At 50.9% G+C, this 16,996-nt stretch overlaps 1 protein-coding gene across 1 annotated transcript in view; it reads right to left on the bottom strand.

Annotated features, from left to right (window-relative positions):
- LIMD1 (LIM domain containing 1) overlaps positions 1 to 16,407 on the bottom strand; it is a 32,021-nt gene extending 15,614 nt beyond the window's left edge. The window contains exons 1-2 of the mRNA XM_074575224.1: positions 15,075 to 16,407; positions 4,464 to 4,565 (exon numbers count right to left, since the gene is read on the bottom strand). Coding sequence (XP_074431325.1) covers positions 4,464 to 4,565; positions 15,075 to 16,215 — 1,243 coding nt within the window. The 5' untranslated portion in view covers positions 16,216 to 16,407. The remainder of the gene's footprint in view (positions 1 to 4,463; positions 4,566 to 15,074) is intronic.
- Between the last annotated feature and the right edge of the window lie 589 nt (positions 16,408 to 16,996).

The following is a 16,996-nucleotide window of genomic DNA, read 5'->3' on the forward strand; positions in this document are numbered from 1 at the left end:
AGTACAAGACCCTTATGCTCTAAATTACGCTGCTACCAGAGCTAAAAAGGTGTGCTTTCCAGGCCATCTGCGGCAGTCGGATATCAGCCTGGCTGAATCCTAGAGAAAATACTAGAACACCACAATAGGTCAGAGCAATACTGTCCAGTTAAATCTGTATCATTTATAAGGTCTCCTTACTACCTAAACAACAAACATCAACATCTGGAAACACCTACGTTTTTTGTGTTCTGAGGACCTATAAAAGGGTGATTTAACTTAAATGGTTAATGTGTAACAAACCATTTGATAACTACAACTGTTTGTCCAACAAACTGAAAAAAAAAAAAAAAAAAAACAAGACGGAAACAGACACCTTGAGCTTGCAGGAAATAGCCATATGAGTTTCGAGGACTTTTTTTTTTTTAACCTACTTTCGTGGCCCTCCTGTAAAGCAAATATAATTTATTACTAATCCTGCAGAAAGAGCCCAAAGTTTTTTCCTCTCCCTCTCTGCAAAAAGCTGCCTTGTTTGTGTCTCTGCCCTGTAACAAACAAGAAGATAAATGAGACATTTATGCCAAAGTAATCATTCTAAATCTGTTGTTTTGACCTCTAAGCCAAATTTTCTGCATTACATGCCACTGGCACAGATAAAACAGTACATTTTTTTCCTGACAACTGAACCCTATAACGTATGTGTAGCTCTGCTCAACGAATTGCTCTATCGTTTATCTCTGAACATATGTGTATCAGGAAACAGCGTAGGAAATTTGGCACCATAAGATACCAACCCCCCTCCCCTCCTTAGACCCTCTCGGTTTTCTGTATCTGGGAAACTAACGTACATTTGGACACAAATCCAACTACAAGCAAAATTAGAAATCCTCACTAAAATGAAAACAGCAGGACAGCGGATATAAATATCTGGAGGACAATATGCTTTACCTTAATAGGTAATTTTGTATATTTTATTTATTGGAGCGGAGATATTCAGCGTTCCACCAGAGCAGAAATCTTAGGATTGAAATCACGAGCAACCTTGACTTCTCAAAGACAAGATTGTCCTGGATGGTGTCCAAGATGAACTCCACTTGACCTTAACAGCATTACTTACTTTTCAGCTGGAAACCAGAGTTTCCACACAGGCTGCTCAAGACGTGCTTTGCATCTCGGCAGACAACACCGCCTGGACAAATATTGATTTTTCTGGCAGATAAAATGGTATCGTCATATTTACCACAGCCACACAGATGACAGCAAGCCTGCAGAGAGGCACGTGCTCTCTCTGGCTAAGGACAGGGCTGTCTGTGCCCTTCACTCGTCTTGCAGCCGATGGTCCAGGGGACTGGGAAATTATCTGGGTCTGCGAAAGGGGGGATTCCCCTGGGGTACATTTCCTCCCTGGGCGCAGGGCAGGACAGCGTGTACCACCCCAGCTACCGGTTAAGCAGCCATGATGCAAAGGGGCTTTGATGAATCAGAAAGCAGCCCAGCTCTGCCTTTACAAGCACAACAAAGCAGGCAGCAAAGCACGCTGCTGGGAGTGTGGGGGGGAAATACAGACGCCCTCCCCATGCCTCCCAGCTGCCTTCATGAAGAGCCCTGCAGACCACAGCAGCAGCACAGGAAACCACCCCCTGCACCGGAGGGTTTCTTCTGAGCCTCGTCACTTGTAGAAGTACGTGCACGTGAGGGAAACACCACTACTGCGGAGGCCTCCCTCCGGCACCGCTCTCCTTCAAGTACCAGAAGTCCCATGCCACCACACAGCCTCCTCTCTATCCATCCGTGCCTCCTCTCCATCCATCTCTGCCTCCTCTCCATCCATCCATGCCTCCTCTCCATCCATCCACGCCGGCCACCACTGCACCCAGCTCCCATCTTAGTACGGCCACTGCCCCAATGAGAAGGACTCGAGCTTTCACAATTACTCTCCTGCACTTAACAAGCCGAAACAGGCTCTCACTTATACTCCTCTGGCTTTCATTCCCCTTTTTTCTCTCATATGGAAATACAGTATTTCCTACTCAGAGAAATACTATTATTACTCCCCTCCTTTCTTTTTTTCCTTTTTTTACAAGCTTTTCTTTTACTTTCAATTTGTAACTCTTTGCTTCAGCACATGTCCAAAGAGGTTCCTCAGTTACAGCCTGGGTAAGAAAAAAAGTGGGCTTCACTTTGCTAAACTTAGATTTTTTTTTTCCATCTTCCTGTGTCTCAGCTGACACCCAAACCTTTTCATTTTGCATTGGAAACCTTTGGAAAGGGTTGCCTTTTAGAATAAGCAGCAAATAGCTAGTCTTTCAGACCTCACCAACCCACCTCATTAGAAATGGGATTAAGCTATTTTTTAACCAAACACTAACAAACATAAATGGAAGGAACCACTGATAGCTCTGCAACCGCAAGTACCTCTCTAGCACGGGTCTCGAAATAAAGATGATAAAATCAGTTCTAAAAGGAGGATCAAAAGTGTTTCTTTCTAAAGCACCAGTTGCACAGTAGTAATTTTAGAAATTTAAGACAGCTCGAACTTGCTGCTGGATTATTTTTAACAGGAGCTTTGTGTGCAAGGGCAGTTTGGAGGCCGCCTGGCCACGGAGGGTGAGAGGTCCCTGAAGCAAATTCCCGTCTGCAGCCAGGAATCCTTTCTGCAGGAGAAGATTTCTAATTAATTTATAAGAGAGGACAAAAGAGTGAGCTGCTGACTTCTGAGCCTTTAGGAAACTGCCACCACGTGCAAACACCACTTTTTCTTTCCAGTTTTCCTGTCTTTGGTCAGATGACGGTGAAGCGCTCTACTGAAAACATAGGTGAGGCAAGGCAGCTGGTGTTGGACAGCTGGGAAATGAGCAGAGTTCAAGGTTCAGCTATTATTAAAAAGCACACACATCTTTCTATATTTATTCCCACTTTACAGCTCCAAATAAAACACATGCGGTCCTGATGAGTTTACAACTCTACGTACAACGCAGGAGAAAAACCCTAAGACTCATCTGGGAAAACCAAACTGATACATACAAAAGTACTAGAAGGATTATTATTATTATTTTTTCTGCCTCCACATGTACAGCTACATTTCTAAAAATATCCCCCTACTAGCCCTAGGGTTAAACATAACAAAACAGAGAAAACCCACTGTCTTACAAACACAGCCATGATTCGAAATGAAGCAGCCTGTTCCTCACCCCAGCTCCATCACGGACCTCCTCGAAAAGCTGCTGAGGAGGATCCATACATTGCAGCATGCTGTACGCTCCAGCAAGCTGCAGATGTGGGTCTGACAAGTGGTGGGGAGCTCAGCGGGGCCAGATGAACTATTTACCCCACTTCCTAGGCAGATTTCACAGGGGATACCTCTGATACCGCTGGCACAATAACCAGCTCCTTCCCTGCAATCACCAGAAAGCAAGCCGTCAGAGACTTGCCCCTTGTCTCGGGGCATGGCTCCATTTTTCTGGAGGAAGAACAAGCAAGGTGTGTAACTCATTCATGCACTTAAGATGCTTTGACCGGAGGTCCCTCAGAAGGGCAAAACGATTACAGTGAGTAAAGGTAATGCACGCAGTGAAAACACCGTGACCAGACTGACCGTGGAGCAGCTCCCTCTGAAAAGGTGTCCCTGGCACTGGCACAAATCGCTGCCTGTGCTCGCACCCTGCCTGAGCCCTCGGCACAGCACCCACCCGGCAGCTCTCCCTGGGGTCCGCAGACTGAAAGGCCAGGATGGCTGTACGCAGTACCTGGAGTAGTGTGTCCAGCTTTGGAGTCCTCAGCACAAGGACATGAACCTGTTGGAGTGGGTCCAGAGAGGGACACAAAGATGATCAGAGGGCTGGAGCACCTCTCCTAATAAGCCAGGCTGAGGGAGTTGGGGTTGTTCAGCCTGGAGAAGAGAATGCTCCGAGGAGACATTATAGCGGCCTTCCAGTACATGAAGGGGGCCGATGGGGGAGATGGGGACAGACTCAAGTGCTCAAGGCCAGGCTGGATGGGGCTTTGAGCAGCCTGGTCTAGTGGGAGGTGTCCCTGCCCATGGCAGAGGGGATGGAACCAGATGACCTTTAAAGTCCCTTCCAACCCAAACTGTTCTATGATTCTATGAAGTCTGACATGACAATTAAAAAACCTCTAAATGTCAGAAAAGGCATATTCACTGCCACTTGGAAAAAATACTCTTACAAGTAAAAAAAACAACATAGCTGTAATGGAGAGGCAGAGGGATAAAAACAACCATCCCCCACACCAGAAGGCAGACAGCCGGCACAACCCAAAGCATCTTTTCTACGTGCCTTGCAAGAACCTGTTCAAAAACAAACAGCAACCACCACCACCAAGATATATAGCTGCAGCAGACTCCAGCTGGCACATAATTCAATAACCACCTCCTTTTTTACCCCTTTTAAACCAGATAAACGTTAAGCCCGAAGCATTTGCCCCAGGGTCCTGTTCCGGCAGTAGGCCAGGCGAGGGGTACTCACTGCAGGCTCCGCAGGTGAAGCAGCCATCATGGTAGAGGTTGCCCATGGCCTGGCAAGCCTGGTTCGCTCCATACACCCCCTTGCTGCACTTCACGCAGGTGCCTGGAAGAGAGAGAGGGAGACAGCAGTCAGAAGCGGGACCTGACGGGGTGGCTGGGGTCACTGACTAAGCTCAGCAGCTTAGGACATGGTGGTTCATTGTAGCCCCAAAATGTAGGCGACATCGGCATCACCCACCCTGAGAGATACTATTAACAGTGATGATGACAGTCACCAGACCTTCATGGCAAAAGCCTTTTGCAAAAAAGACAACTGGACAACACCAGCCCTGTCTACAGCAACATCTCCTTCCTTCACCCATGCATTCCCACAAACTCTATATACATTTAAAACCACTTAGTGTCCCTCCCAAAAGCCTGGGTGGTGCTAAGTGGTGCTCAGAGCTGTTCACAAACCAATAGTTTCTGCTACTTATTGCATAAAATAAGCTTGTTGCTTGCAACTGATGTGAGAAAAACACACCTCTTAGCCCATTTAGATCTTCATCGATTTCAGACCCCACTCACACCTGCTGAAAGCCCTAAGGACTTCCCACCAAAACAGATCTGGACTACCTGACACCCGCCTGTCTTCCCTCTGTCAGCCACATCTGAACACAAAGACCCAAGGTAGACGCTACCTACAGACCACGTATCCTGCCCAGACGTTCTTCTTGCCTCTTGCAGGACAAGGCAAGAAAGAAGTCAGTTTTAAGAAGAGGATACCTGGTGGCAGCAGCACCAACAGCCAAGGGGGGCTGACTCTCAGGTGGCCCATGGGGTGAAGGAGAGCCAGGGCCAGCACACATGGTCAACTTCTGGCTATAAGCTGTCCCAAGTGCATGTCCAAGCTGCTCCTCACACGCTCTTGCCACCACCATCATCTAAAGACCACGGGAAGCTCTGGAGCTCCAGAGGAGGGAAAAGACAACTGTGCTTAGCAGTTCAGCTTAATCTCTTGCTGGCGCAGCCCAGCACATTTCCACCAGCACCCACCCCGGTGTGAGGCTCCAACCCAAAACCCAAGCCAGGCAGACAGCGTAGGGTGAGGATTTCGACCTCACGAAGAAGCTGCTGGGACCCTCCAGGCACAGACCTGCCCGATCGGGGCTGGGAATGGCAGCAACAGGGCAGATGTATGGTGGCGGTGGTGGTGGGAAGGGACTGTAAGGAGAAGACTTTAGCACTGCAGGTTCGCAAAGGCTGTTGTGTGTTCACACAGGATCTCTACAATCTCACATTTGCATGTAAAACTATTTCGGTAAGAGAGTAAGAATTGATAATCAAGTTTCATGCCCTTGATGGCACCCTCTAGCAGGACCTCCCTCCACTGTGCAGGGAGAAATGCACTGAGGCTGCCCAAAACCACTATTCTCTCCAGGGAGAGAAAGTCCTTATCCAAGGAAAATGACACATCAAGCCAGTTCTCTTACTTCAGGCATCACCCTCTGATTGCGAAAGACTGGTTTTAAAGCAGCATCACCCTTTAACTACCTCTAAGTGAGCAACTTCAGTCCGTGTTTAAACAAATAAACATGGCTCTATCTACCCAAAAAGGGCAGTGGGAAGGAAAAATGGAAGATGTGGTTCTGTCTGTGGTCCATGGTGACTCTGTGGATGTGACTTCACCTTCAGGTCTCTCCTTCCACCGCTGCTCAGTCCCATTCACCCCGACTCTTAAATTCCCTGGGGCAGGGACCTTTGGTCACACCTCGCTCCCACTGGCCCAAGAAGGAACAGCATCATCTTGCTGGAGATCCTTAGTCATGCCGTGGTTAACAAAACTTCACTTCCTTCGGGGCCCCGCAAGCTCCAGAGTAATCGGAAAGGTCTGGTCAAAGTTAGGAAGAAACCCAATGTACTTATGACAGCACTGAAAAGTAACTCCCAGCTCCGGCAGCACCACGCTGGCAGTCCCAGGGTGGTTAACAATTCCTTCCTGCAGCCGATAGCTGCGGCCATGAGTTTTTACACACTACAGGGACAAAAACTCTCCGGAACCCTCCGCAGTAACGCACACACAGCTGTTGGAAAGCAGATACTCCATTTTCCCAGAGCAGACCTGTCTCTCTGTGCTGCAGCTGCCTGCATGCTTTCAACCATAAGGCTGAAAGCCATCCTAGCACGGCTCCAAGCCCCGCTGCACTCAGAGCCAGAGTCCCAACTGACACAAACCTGCAGAGAATAATTAGTTGCTCTGTTTTGTCCCAAATCCGACCTGAACTGAAACGCTAGCTTGGCCGCGGGCCCACCCCAGCACACGCAGACTGGCACCAAGTTCGCAAAACTTGCTGGTTCTTTTCCAACCAAGCAGATTTCTCTCAGTTATTTCTTGAAACACCTTAAGAAAGCAAAAGATAAATCACGCAGGCAATACCAAAAAAAAGACAAGGAAAAAAAAAAGACAAGACAAGACGAAGATGAGAAAATTTGGCTTTTCAAATGGATGTGATCTCCCAGGAACGCGTACCTTCAGCAGCAGCCCGAGATACTGTGCAATCGTCTGACACAAGAGCTAACAGCTATCCTGCAGAATTCCCTCTCGACTACAGCGATGCCGAGCGGAAAGTTTTGAGAGCAGAAAGCTTGCTGATTTTGCTGCGCAGAGCCTTCTTTCCACGACATTCACCAGGCTCTCCACAGAGCCGATGTATTTATTGCCCTGCAAGTGCTGCAATTTTCCCTTCTCTGTGCCAGAGAGTGGCTGCTCCAGAAAAAAAAACACCCAGCATGTTCTGATTTCCTCCTTTCCAGAAAGCAGCCGGGTGACGCTGAATATGGATGAGCAGCAAAAAGCAGGAGGCAGAAGGCGCAGACGCTGCGTGCAGGCACAGTGCATGGTAAAGATGCTGGCAGGCATTAAAGCCACTATAAAATACACTAAGGCAAATCCCATGGAGGGCAGAAACTACATCTGCTGTCTCCTGTCCATCCCATTTAAGCTTCGGAGCGTAGTCACTGCCTATGTTTTCCCCAAAGGGACAAAGAATCCATCCAGATTCTGTGGGATCTGCCCCGGCTCTTGCATCCATATCCAAACCTTCCTCCACCTCCTGCCCCTCGACCTCCCCCACCATCCTTGCCCCTTTCTTTCACTACATGCTCCATTTCATCCCCTGCTTAATCCTTTTATCCACTTCTTTCAATATTTAGGCCCTTAAAACATGGAAAATAGTAATAGAATGAAAGGGCTTTTAAAAAAAAATTGACAATGTTGTCTGTAAAAACTATAATGTCCTAAATTACCCAACTATGTAATAACCAGCCATGCTATAAATATTTATAGATGTCCTGTGGCAAGGCTGACAATTGAAAAATGGCATTATGGCAAATCTGTGTATCGTTTAAGTTTTTATTTGTATCTGCCAAAACTTGCTTGGAAGCCAATTAAATCTCAGTAGCAATCGGAATTATTCTAGAACTCTTTGTTTCTTCCAAATATAATATTCTGAAGTATTTTAAGCAACATACTTGAGCCTTCATCTCTGACTCTCTGCACACCTGGCCTGAAAGGGGGAAAAAAAAGTGATTTTTATTGATTTTTTCCTTTCCACATTTTTTTGCCGCTCGCTCCCTGCTGCCACGATGATCCTGTTCTTTCGCCTTAGGCTGCGCAAGGGAAAAAGCAATACCTGTTGCTGTGGGCGGCCAGTCGCCAAGCTCGGCAACGTGTGTGCAAAGGCAGCACAAGCACAGCCCGCATCCAACCCCATCCCGCCACAAAAACGGCCTCTGCGCCCCGCTCCACGCCAGCTCCGATGACGATTTCCCAAAAGAGTGCTGAGCGTGCTTTTCTGCTTGCCAGGGCGCAGAGTTAAAATGTCAGCAGTGTCAGTCCAGCCCCACACGCTGCCGGTGCCAGTCTGCAGCTCCGAGTGATTTTCTTGGCACAACATAGCATTTAGCAAAAAAAAACCTGTCCTCGGCTCAAAGCCGAGGGACCCCCGAGTATCCACGGCTCAGCGAGATGCCTGATCCCTGCACTTAGTTACTTTGCCACGCGTAACGAGTGCTTATGCAAGCGCCGATCTGAGCAGATATCCCCTCTGAAATGATGGCTTTTAACCTCCGACGGCGTTATTAAGACATTAGTAAGGACAAATGAAATGTTTCTCTTTCACCGCCAGGACGACAAGCCCAAAGCACAAGCACAGCAACGTGCACAATGCTGGTAAATTCACGCTAGAGCATGCCGGCAGAATGGCAGCCAGATTTGGAAAGGGAAAGGGATGGAAATTGCTGATTTCGGCTCAATTTCTGCCGGTTAGGGCAGCCGGGCCCCGGACAACAAAGAAATCTCTGTTCCTTTTCGCATCATGCGGCAAACAACAGCCCGCGCTGCAGCTGAGCGCCTGAACAAAAGGACCTTTGGGGCAGAGCTGGGACCGAAAACATGCCCCGTAAGCCACATCCCGGTGCTCGCCGAACTCCATCTCAGCGTTGCAAACCCGGCTGCCACCGGGAACAGCCTTAGCTCATGAGATCAAACAGCTCCGATGCAGACCTCAAGGGCTGTCAGAAATGAAAGCGAACCCGGCACCTAGTCTGAAATGTCAGTCCCACCATCAAAGTTCAACAAGTGCATTTCCATTTACTGGCAGACTCAAAGCCTTTAGAAATGTTTTTTCCTCTAAGCGTTGCTATTTCATGCTCACCAGAAGGAGCTCAGTTACTTACTGTATCCCACTCGCCAAAAATTCAATGCAAACCATGCTGAACAACAGCATTTTCTAGGAGTGGTCGGTGTGATTTATTTCTACGTGCTAGAAATCGTCTACCTACAAACCAAGAACACAGCTGTGGATTTTTCCAGCAGCATCCCGCTTCTTTTCAGCAGCATCCCCATTCTCAGCAGCATCCAGGACAGCCAAGCTTTCCTACAGGTGCTCCTGCTTGGGTTGCTAAGACTGTCGCTTAATTTTAGAGGGCCAAATATGTTGCTGTGCTGCTTCCATGGTGAGATCTCCTTGGCACGTCAACCCAGTCCTGGATAAGAGGAATGCAGTGGCAGGATGAGGGGAGAATCTGGTGATGTGGGTCTGCATACGTAGCTAATCCAGAAACAGCACTCAGAGGAGTAAGTCTGTCCTACCCCTTCCACTTCCTCCACGCAAGCCATGTTTCCACGATCAGCTTGACTCCTCTCCACCACACATAACTGTTTTTTGCCTTCTCCTTACAGGAGGGTGGATTTATGCTGAAGAACCCACAGTTGCTTTTGGAAGAAAACCCCAGAGCCTTTGCACGTAAATACCTCCCATGTCATCTTTTCCATCTGCCCAGATATGCACGTGACTAATACAGAAGTAGACCCTGCTGCCTCTTGGCAGAAGCTGTGCCTTCATGAGAGTCCTCCCCATCAGAGCGGGAAAGGGGAACAAGCCAAGAGCTTTCTTCTTACCTTGTTCTCCTTTCCTGCTCTGGCAGGGAGGATCCTCATGAAGGCACAGCTTCTGTGTTTGCGACCCACCTATTTATTCCAGGAGAACCAAGTCCTCCACTTGCACACACATTTTTCAAAGACTGTCTGCTGAAAAAAACAGTTTCACCCAACATGATGCTCAGTTCTTCGCCTTTTACTTCAGACCTTCTCCAGAATCCGATGCCACATGCCCGGTGGCTCACCTTAACCAAGTCATTCCTACATCAAACTCTAAATTAGACATACTGCATGCCTCGCTATGCTGTTACCCACTACTGTGCAATTGTGCTTGCCAGAGAGTTGATTTCAAGGAGATCTGGAGGCCCACGTGAGATCGAGTGCCTGGAAAACCTGGCAGTCTGGTCCCATTCGCTGCTGGGTGTCATCACTCGTATCAGCCCCAGGTTGTCACTCAGTGGTAGCGAAGATGTGCAGGTCTGCCTTGCCCAAAGAACCAAATGCAATTTTTCTGTACTGTTTTTGCATGCCATGGTCTTGACCCCCGACTTTGCTGTAGACAGCTGTGTACACACTGCCAGCGAAGTACAAAATGCCATCAAACTCACGTCAGTGACATTTTAAGTACCTTAAAGCGATGTCAGAGATTACGTGAATTCCAGTGCCAAATGAATGAGGCTCCTTATTCCCTTCAGTCCTCACTGCCACAGTATCCTGGCTGAAAGACCTATTGATCCTCTGCCTCATCTCCTTCCTTTTTCTTTCCTTTTGGTACAGATTTTTCCTTAGCTTGCAAACCCAGCTGAGCTCCCAAGAGGAAGGGAGGAGAAGCGCATACTGCTGTAATCTTGAAGAGCCGTATCCCAGGCAAATACTTACTTGCTCGGTTCCTTGCAGTAAGATAAACTCTGCAATCTGCACACACCCACTAGTCCACTTGCCGTGATCCTTCCAGCTTTCCTTGTTCCACCAGGACCTGCCTTGCCCTGCCTCCCCCTCCTCTCTGCTGTAGGCAGGCATCTCCTTCCAGCCGTGTTCTCCCAGGAGCAGGTAGCAAGGGATGCCTCCACTCATTCCCAGTGGAAACAATGCCATTATCATCACCCACGTACAAAACAAACCTCAGAAGAACTTTCATTTTAACCAGAAATTCTCCACTCGGCAGCACTGAAATTACCCTCACTGCTGCTGAACCATCCTGGTGCACCGTCATCAGCAGGTTTTGGTAAAGTCCACAGGTGCGTACAGCCTTAAAGTTAAAAGAACTGTGTTTTCAGCAGTGGTAAAACACTAACTTCACTACACACAGAACTTCAAAATAGCACTGCTGGCCTTCGAGCTGATCACACCCATTCAGAAGTGCTGGGGTTCCAGGTCTCCACGGGGTTTCAGCGACTCAGCTACCGCTTTGCTTCTGCCAAGGGGAAAAGAAATCTGCAGACTTCGCTACGAGATCTTCTCTGCCTGACTGCTGGGAAGCATCCCAGTATTTTGCTGCAAAACAAGACGCCTGGAGCCCTCCTAAAATACCTGCAGCTTATCAGCTCTGCTCTAAATAATAAGGAAGCCAGAACTCAATACCTAACAAATATTTATAACAAGAAAACCATTTATAAAAATTGTTTTAAAAAAGACTCTTTCTTGGTAAGGATGTAGATAGTCTCCATCAGATGGAGTTTTCCATCTATACGAAATAAGCACTGGTAAAAACCCGATGCTACACATTACACCTCTAAAAGCATCCACCTGTGCCTGCAGGCCAAGGAACTGCACGGTGCCACAGGTTCTACTAAAATGAATGGCAAAACCTCCCTCCAGACCCGACGCCTCTCAGCCGGGCCTCTCCCCCACCAAGTCACCTCCAGGCAGCGCAGGCAGATGCTCAGTATGGTTGTGCACCTGCCTGGCGGAAAACTCATCCCGCTCAGTCCTCGGAATGGTGCTGCCTCACCTAACCCAAAACATCTGCATTTGCGCTGGGTGGTGCTAGCGGAGGAGCTGCAACTCCCCCAGTCACTCTGACTTAATTAATCCTCCCGTTCACCAAGTGGAGATGATGGCTGGTGCATCCAAAGGAACACCAGGGAAAGTCAGCGGGACTCAGGCACCTCGCTCCTGGATGTTCCCTGGAAACAGAACGCCAAAAACCTGAATACAACCTCGGGTGTCTTCCAGCGGCATCACCTGGGACCTGGGGCCCCTCTCTGCTCCATGGGAACCGGCATCTCTGGGGAGCAATTTCAGGATTTCCCTCCCCAAGCCTAAGACCTGGGTGACACCTGACACTCCCTATGTCCTCCTCGAAACTCAGATAAATCAAGTCAGCACTTCAAAGGCACTCTGAGAGAACCCAAATTCCTCCAGGGACACGTGCAGCCCAGGCTGCTCACACATAGGCCACTATTTAAACACAGAAAATTCTTGGCTTTGTTTGCTTCTTTCCTTTCACTTATTATACATACTCTGAGGAGACAAATGGATTTTGTACAGCAAGTTGGTGGTGACAGATAACCAGACTGTCTGTTACTCCACAGCAGAGCATCCTACCTATCTTATGCCTAGTCCCTACCTTATCCTTTCCTAGGCTTTCGTTTACAAATGCTCATTTTCACATAGTGAAGTGCTTTTTCTGATCTTACTGCGATCAGAATTAACTGCTCATGATACGTATCTGGTCTAGACAGAGACAGACTTAGGGACTGTATGTTACCAAGACAGACCTATTTTAAAAAATCTCCTTGTTACAAAAGCAGCATCCAAATTTAGGAGAGCTGAAACCATTTTAGATAAAACACTTTGGTCATTTGCACTTCAGTCCTGGTTTCATTTCCTGGCTCCGATGTACTGCGAAGCTGCTGCATTAGACTTCCCTTCACTGGGGGAAAGTCTGCAACAAAAAAAACCCTGTTGATCCTTTTTATCACTATTGCATAAAAATATTTATTTTCTATCCTAAAGCTTGCTAGCTTGAGGGTAGGGAATAGCAATTCCCTGACAGATTCAGAAGACCATCTGGGTCCTTTTTTCCTCCAAAGGAAGTACGGTAACTGTGAAAAATGAAAATAAAAGTGAGAAAGAAAGGGGGAGGAGGGCCAGAATTAAAACACCTCGGTACTTGCCCCTTCCTGCTCCTTGGTCCTCCACAGGGCAGATTTGCTGAGCCTTCCTCCACAGAGCTAAGGCTCCACAAAACGTTACTTCTTCATCTGCTGTGACAGCATCATTTCGTTTTTCCCTCTCCTCCGTCACTCCCCTCCTCCCCCAATTTCTCAGACACTACATCCTGGTGTAAGACGACCTGCCAGAAGGACATCAAAAGACCTCACTGGGGTTCAGGCAGCCTCCATCTCTCCTCCCTCACCGGGGCCCACCGCTAACTCTGCCGCCTGTCCAGCAGGACTCTCCATGCTGCCAGAATTACTCCTGCTTCACTACAAATTTCACACAGGACGAAAGCCCTCCCCATGGCGCTACCCTCTGTTTTGTGATAAAAAGGTAAAAATAATCTAACCACCGACTAGGTTCCTCTGCTTTCTCACCCCATCCCCACGCACATTTCGGACAAGGTATGACCCAGCTGGTTTGCTTGCACCGTGAGGAGAAGACACACGCAGCAGGGTCTGTTGTAGAGACCCCTGACACCTCTCCAGGGGAGTTGAATGCCTCCTCCAGCAAAATATTCCCATTTCTGAGCACTGCCTCCCACGAGACTGTTGTCCCAACCCCATCTTCGTTACCAGCTCCTCGTCACAGCGTTCAGCCCTCCCCCCCGAGACGAGGCTCCCGGAGCTCATTCAAACCATGCACTGCCCCCATGGGACGGAAAGCGCTAAAACACATTTGCAGGCCAAAAACGCTGCAAGTACAGCAACTTGACACATCACTTTTCTGCAACAGAGTAAAACTGCATCTGCCCTGCCACGAGGCTGAATCCAGACACAAGATACTGAGATAAACAATCCCAGCTCAGCCCTCTGCAGGCAAGTACCACTGCCTGATGCCAAGAAACACATTTTGTTATGCAATTTGCAACTGAGCACTCGGTGGACCCTCCAGCTACGTCCCCGGAGCTTGGCGTGAAGCCCGTGCCTGCTCCTGTGTGCGCAGACCACTGCTGAGCCACCCACCGACCCCACCAGGCAGGACCTCATGCAGCCCCAGATGCAAACCCTTCCTCCGCACCAGGCTGAAGAGTTTAATCTGTCCCCGCTTCTACTTCTGTGAACCTGGGTCTAAAATCGTGAGGAAGATCCATACGCTAGACCTGCTCCCATCAATCGTTAAATTAACCATGGGGTTCTCAGCCTTCCCAGCAACTTCTTGTTTCTTTTCTCCCAAAAGCTGAACTATCTCATCTGCTATTAAATTGCAAAGTGGCGCAGCAGGGAAAGGAAACGCTCCATTCGTCCCTGACCTTCTGCCGTCCTGGGGTGGTAAATCGGTTTAATCCAGCAGGACATTTAATATTCTCATTGTGAGATCCTCGCATGTAAGCGGTCCCCTTCCACTGCCAAGCGCCAGCGATAACCTCTGGTGGTGGTCTGGACTACTTGTGGACCCGAGATTTAGGGAGGAATGTCCCCATCGCCCGTTTTTCTGCCATCCTCAGGATGCACCGATCCTTTCGGAGGGACCAGCACCTGGGGGCAGGGGGAAATCCAGGCAAGTTTGTGAAACCACCACCCTTCCCATCCCCAAGCAAATCCTCTTCAAGCGATCCTGCAAGAATGCCTGGCCATGGCCACCTCCATGGGGGGTACCACCAAGGCTCCCTGAGCCCTGTGCCCTTCTCCGTGCCCGCAGAGCACGCAGGCGCGACTGCTCCGCAGGCTGGAACGCTGCCTTCCCACTCACATGTGGTCGGGCAGCATACTTTTAAGACACAGAGAACCAGGAGTACTGTCAAGAAAAGGTAAGTGACTCCCTGCTGGCAGTGAAAGGCACTTCAGAAGATGCTGCTCCAGCTTCTTCTCAGTGCTGTCCTCCCCAAAGCTGCTAAACTACCTTTGCTTTAAAATTTAAGAGGTGGGATAAAACAAAAAAGTGTTGCAGGAGAGCTTCCAGTCCCTGTGATAAATAAAAGTTAAATAACAAAAAAAACCCCCGAGCAACTGAAAAAGCACAACCAAGCGTACGGAGACACGCAACCCTGCACGAGCCCTTTTCACGCCGGCTGCTGGACTGCCTCCTTACCAAAGTAATCTGCCTTCGGCCGAGCATCCATCTCCTGCTCCAAGCGCTGGGTCAGGGCCTCCAGCTTCAGCTCAGCCGCCGACGGCCCTTGCTCCGGCTGCGGAAGGAGGGTCTGGCAGGGCAGCTTCACCTTCACCGCGCTGGAGCCCTCCGGCTGCCCGGCGTCCGACCGTGGGCCGCTTCCGCCCTCTGGGAAAGGTGGCTGTGGAGCATCCGCAGCCATCGGCCCGCGCGAGGCGAGGCGTGAGGAGCCCGGTTCGGGGCTCACACCGCTGCCGTTGGGCCGGTGGTTTTGACCGTGGGCCACAAAGTGGCCGGTTGGGCCAGGGTAGGCGGTGGTGTGCTGGTAGTCCACGCTCGGGGCAGCAGGTGCAGAGCTGGGGGTGAAGGCCACCGGCACGCCCTGGTACCACCGCTGGCTGCCGTCCCCTCCGGCCCTGGGACCGCAGGCATCAGCAGGGCCCGAAAACCCCCGGTCGGGCTGCACTGAGGGGGTCGAGAAGGAGGAGGACCTCTGCTGTGGCAGGGCCCCCGGAGCCCCCTCCTCCATCCCCGCTGAGGGTGCCGGGGGGGTCCGGGCGTGCGAGAAGGAGGAGGACCTCTGGTCCCCACCACCCCGCCTGCCCTCGCTGCCATTCTCCTGCCCACCACGGCAGGGCTGGGGTTCCCCGGAGCTGCCAGCCTGCTGCTCCCCACGTCCCGTGCCAGGCCGCGAGCCCCCCACTCTGGGGATTCTGTCGGGCTCCGATTCCCAGCTCCGGCGTCCGGCCTGGCTCCCCGAGGCCTCGGTACGCGCCCCGGTCTCGCTGAAGCCGCGCTCTCCTCCGTCGTACGGCCTCATGGTGGAGGCTGGGGGCGGCTTGGCACCCCGCGCCGCCGTCGGGCTGGGCCGGGGGGTGTTGAAGGCAGCCCCCCCGTTCAGGGCGGCCATCAGCATCTCCTCCTGCTGCTGCTGCTGCTGCTGCTGCTGGAGGTGGATCTTGGCCATTTTGGTGGCGAAGACCCTCCTGGTCTCCTCGAACTCGGGGTTGTTGCCGGCCGCTCTGTCCACCCGAAAGAGCCCGTCCTTGGAGGCCTCGTACATGTTGAGGTCTTCGATGAACTTGCTGGCTTCCAGACCCAGGTCGTCGTACTTATCCATCCCTCCGCCGGCCTCAGCGGGCTGAACGGCCCCCCCCAACCACACACACCCCCCACACACACACACACGCACGCACACCTCCCCCCCAGGCGCCTTCTTCTTCTTCCTCCTCCTCCTCCTCCCTTTCCCGCCGGGATCGGGGCACTGCCGGCCGCCTCCGTCCCGCCGCGCCGTCTCACTCCCGCCGCGCCCGTCCCCGGGGGGGGCGTGGCCGGGGGGGGGGGTGGCCAGGAGCCGGGGGGCGGGGGCGTTCGCCCCCGCCCCCCGGCTCCTGGCCACCCCCCCCGGCCACGCCCCCCCTCCCCACCCCCCCCGCCGCGTGTCGTCACCAGTCAATGGCAAGACGTCACAGGTGACGCCGCCCGCCGGGAAAAAACGGCCCCACGCCCCGCAAACCCTCATTCTGTACCAATTAAGCGTTTACGCGAGGAAATTGCGTGGGTTTTCTTAATGTTGAGTCGTGGAATGGTTGGGGTTGGAAGGGACCTTAAAGATCACCCGGTTCCGACCCCTCCTGCCACGGGCAGGGACACCTCCCACCAGACCAGGCTGCTCAAAGCCCCATCCAGCCTGGCCTTGAACACTTCCAGGGATGGGGCATCCACAGCTTCCCTGGGCAACCTGTTCCAGTGCCTCACCACCCTCACAGGAAAGAATTTCTTCCTGGTATCTAATCTAAAACTACCCTCTTCCACTTTGAAGCCATTACCCCTCATCCTGCCACTACGTGCCCTTGTAAGAAGTCCCTCCCCATCTCTCCTATAGGCCTCCTTTACATACT

This window comes from Larus michahellis, chromosome 2 (assembly GCF_964199755.1).
Source record: "Larus michahellis chromosome 2, bLarMic1.1, whole genome shotgun sequence".
In the NCBI taxonomy this organism is placed as follows: Eukaryota; Metazoa; Chordata; class Aves; order Charadriiformes; family Laridae; genus Larus; species Larus michahellis.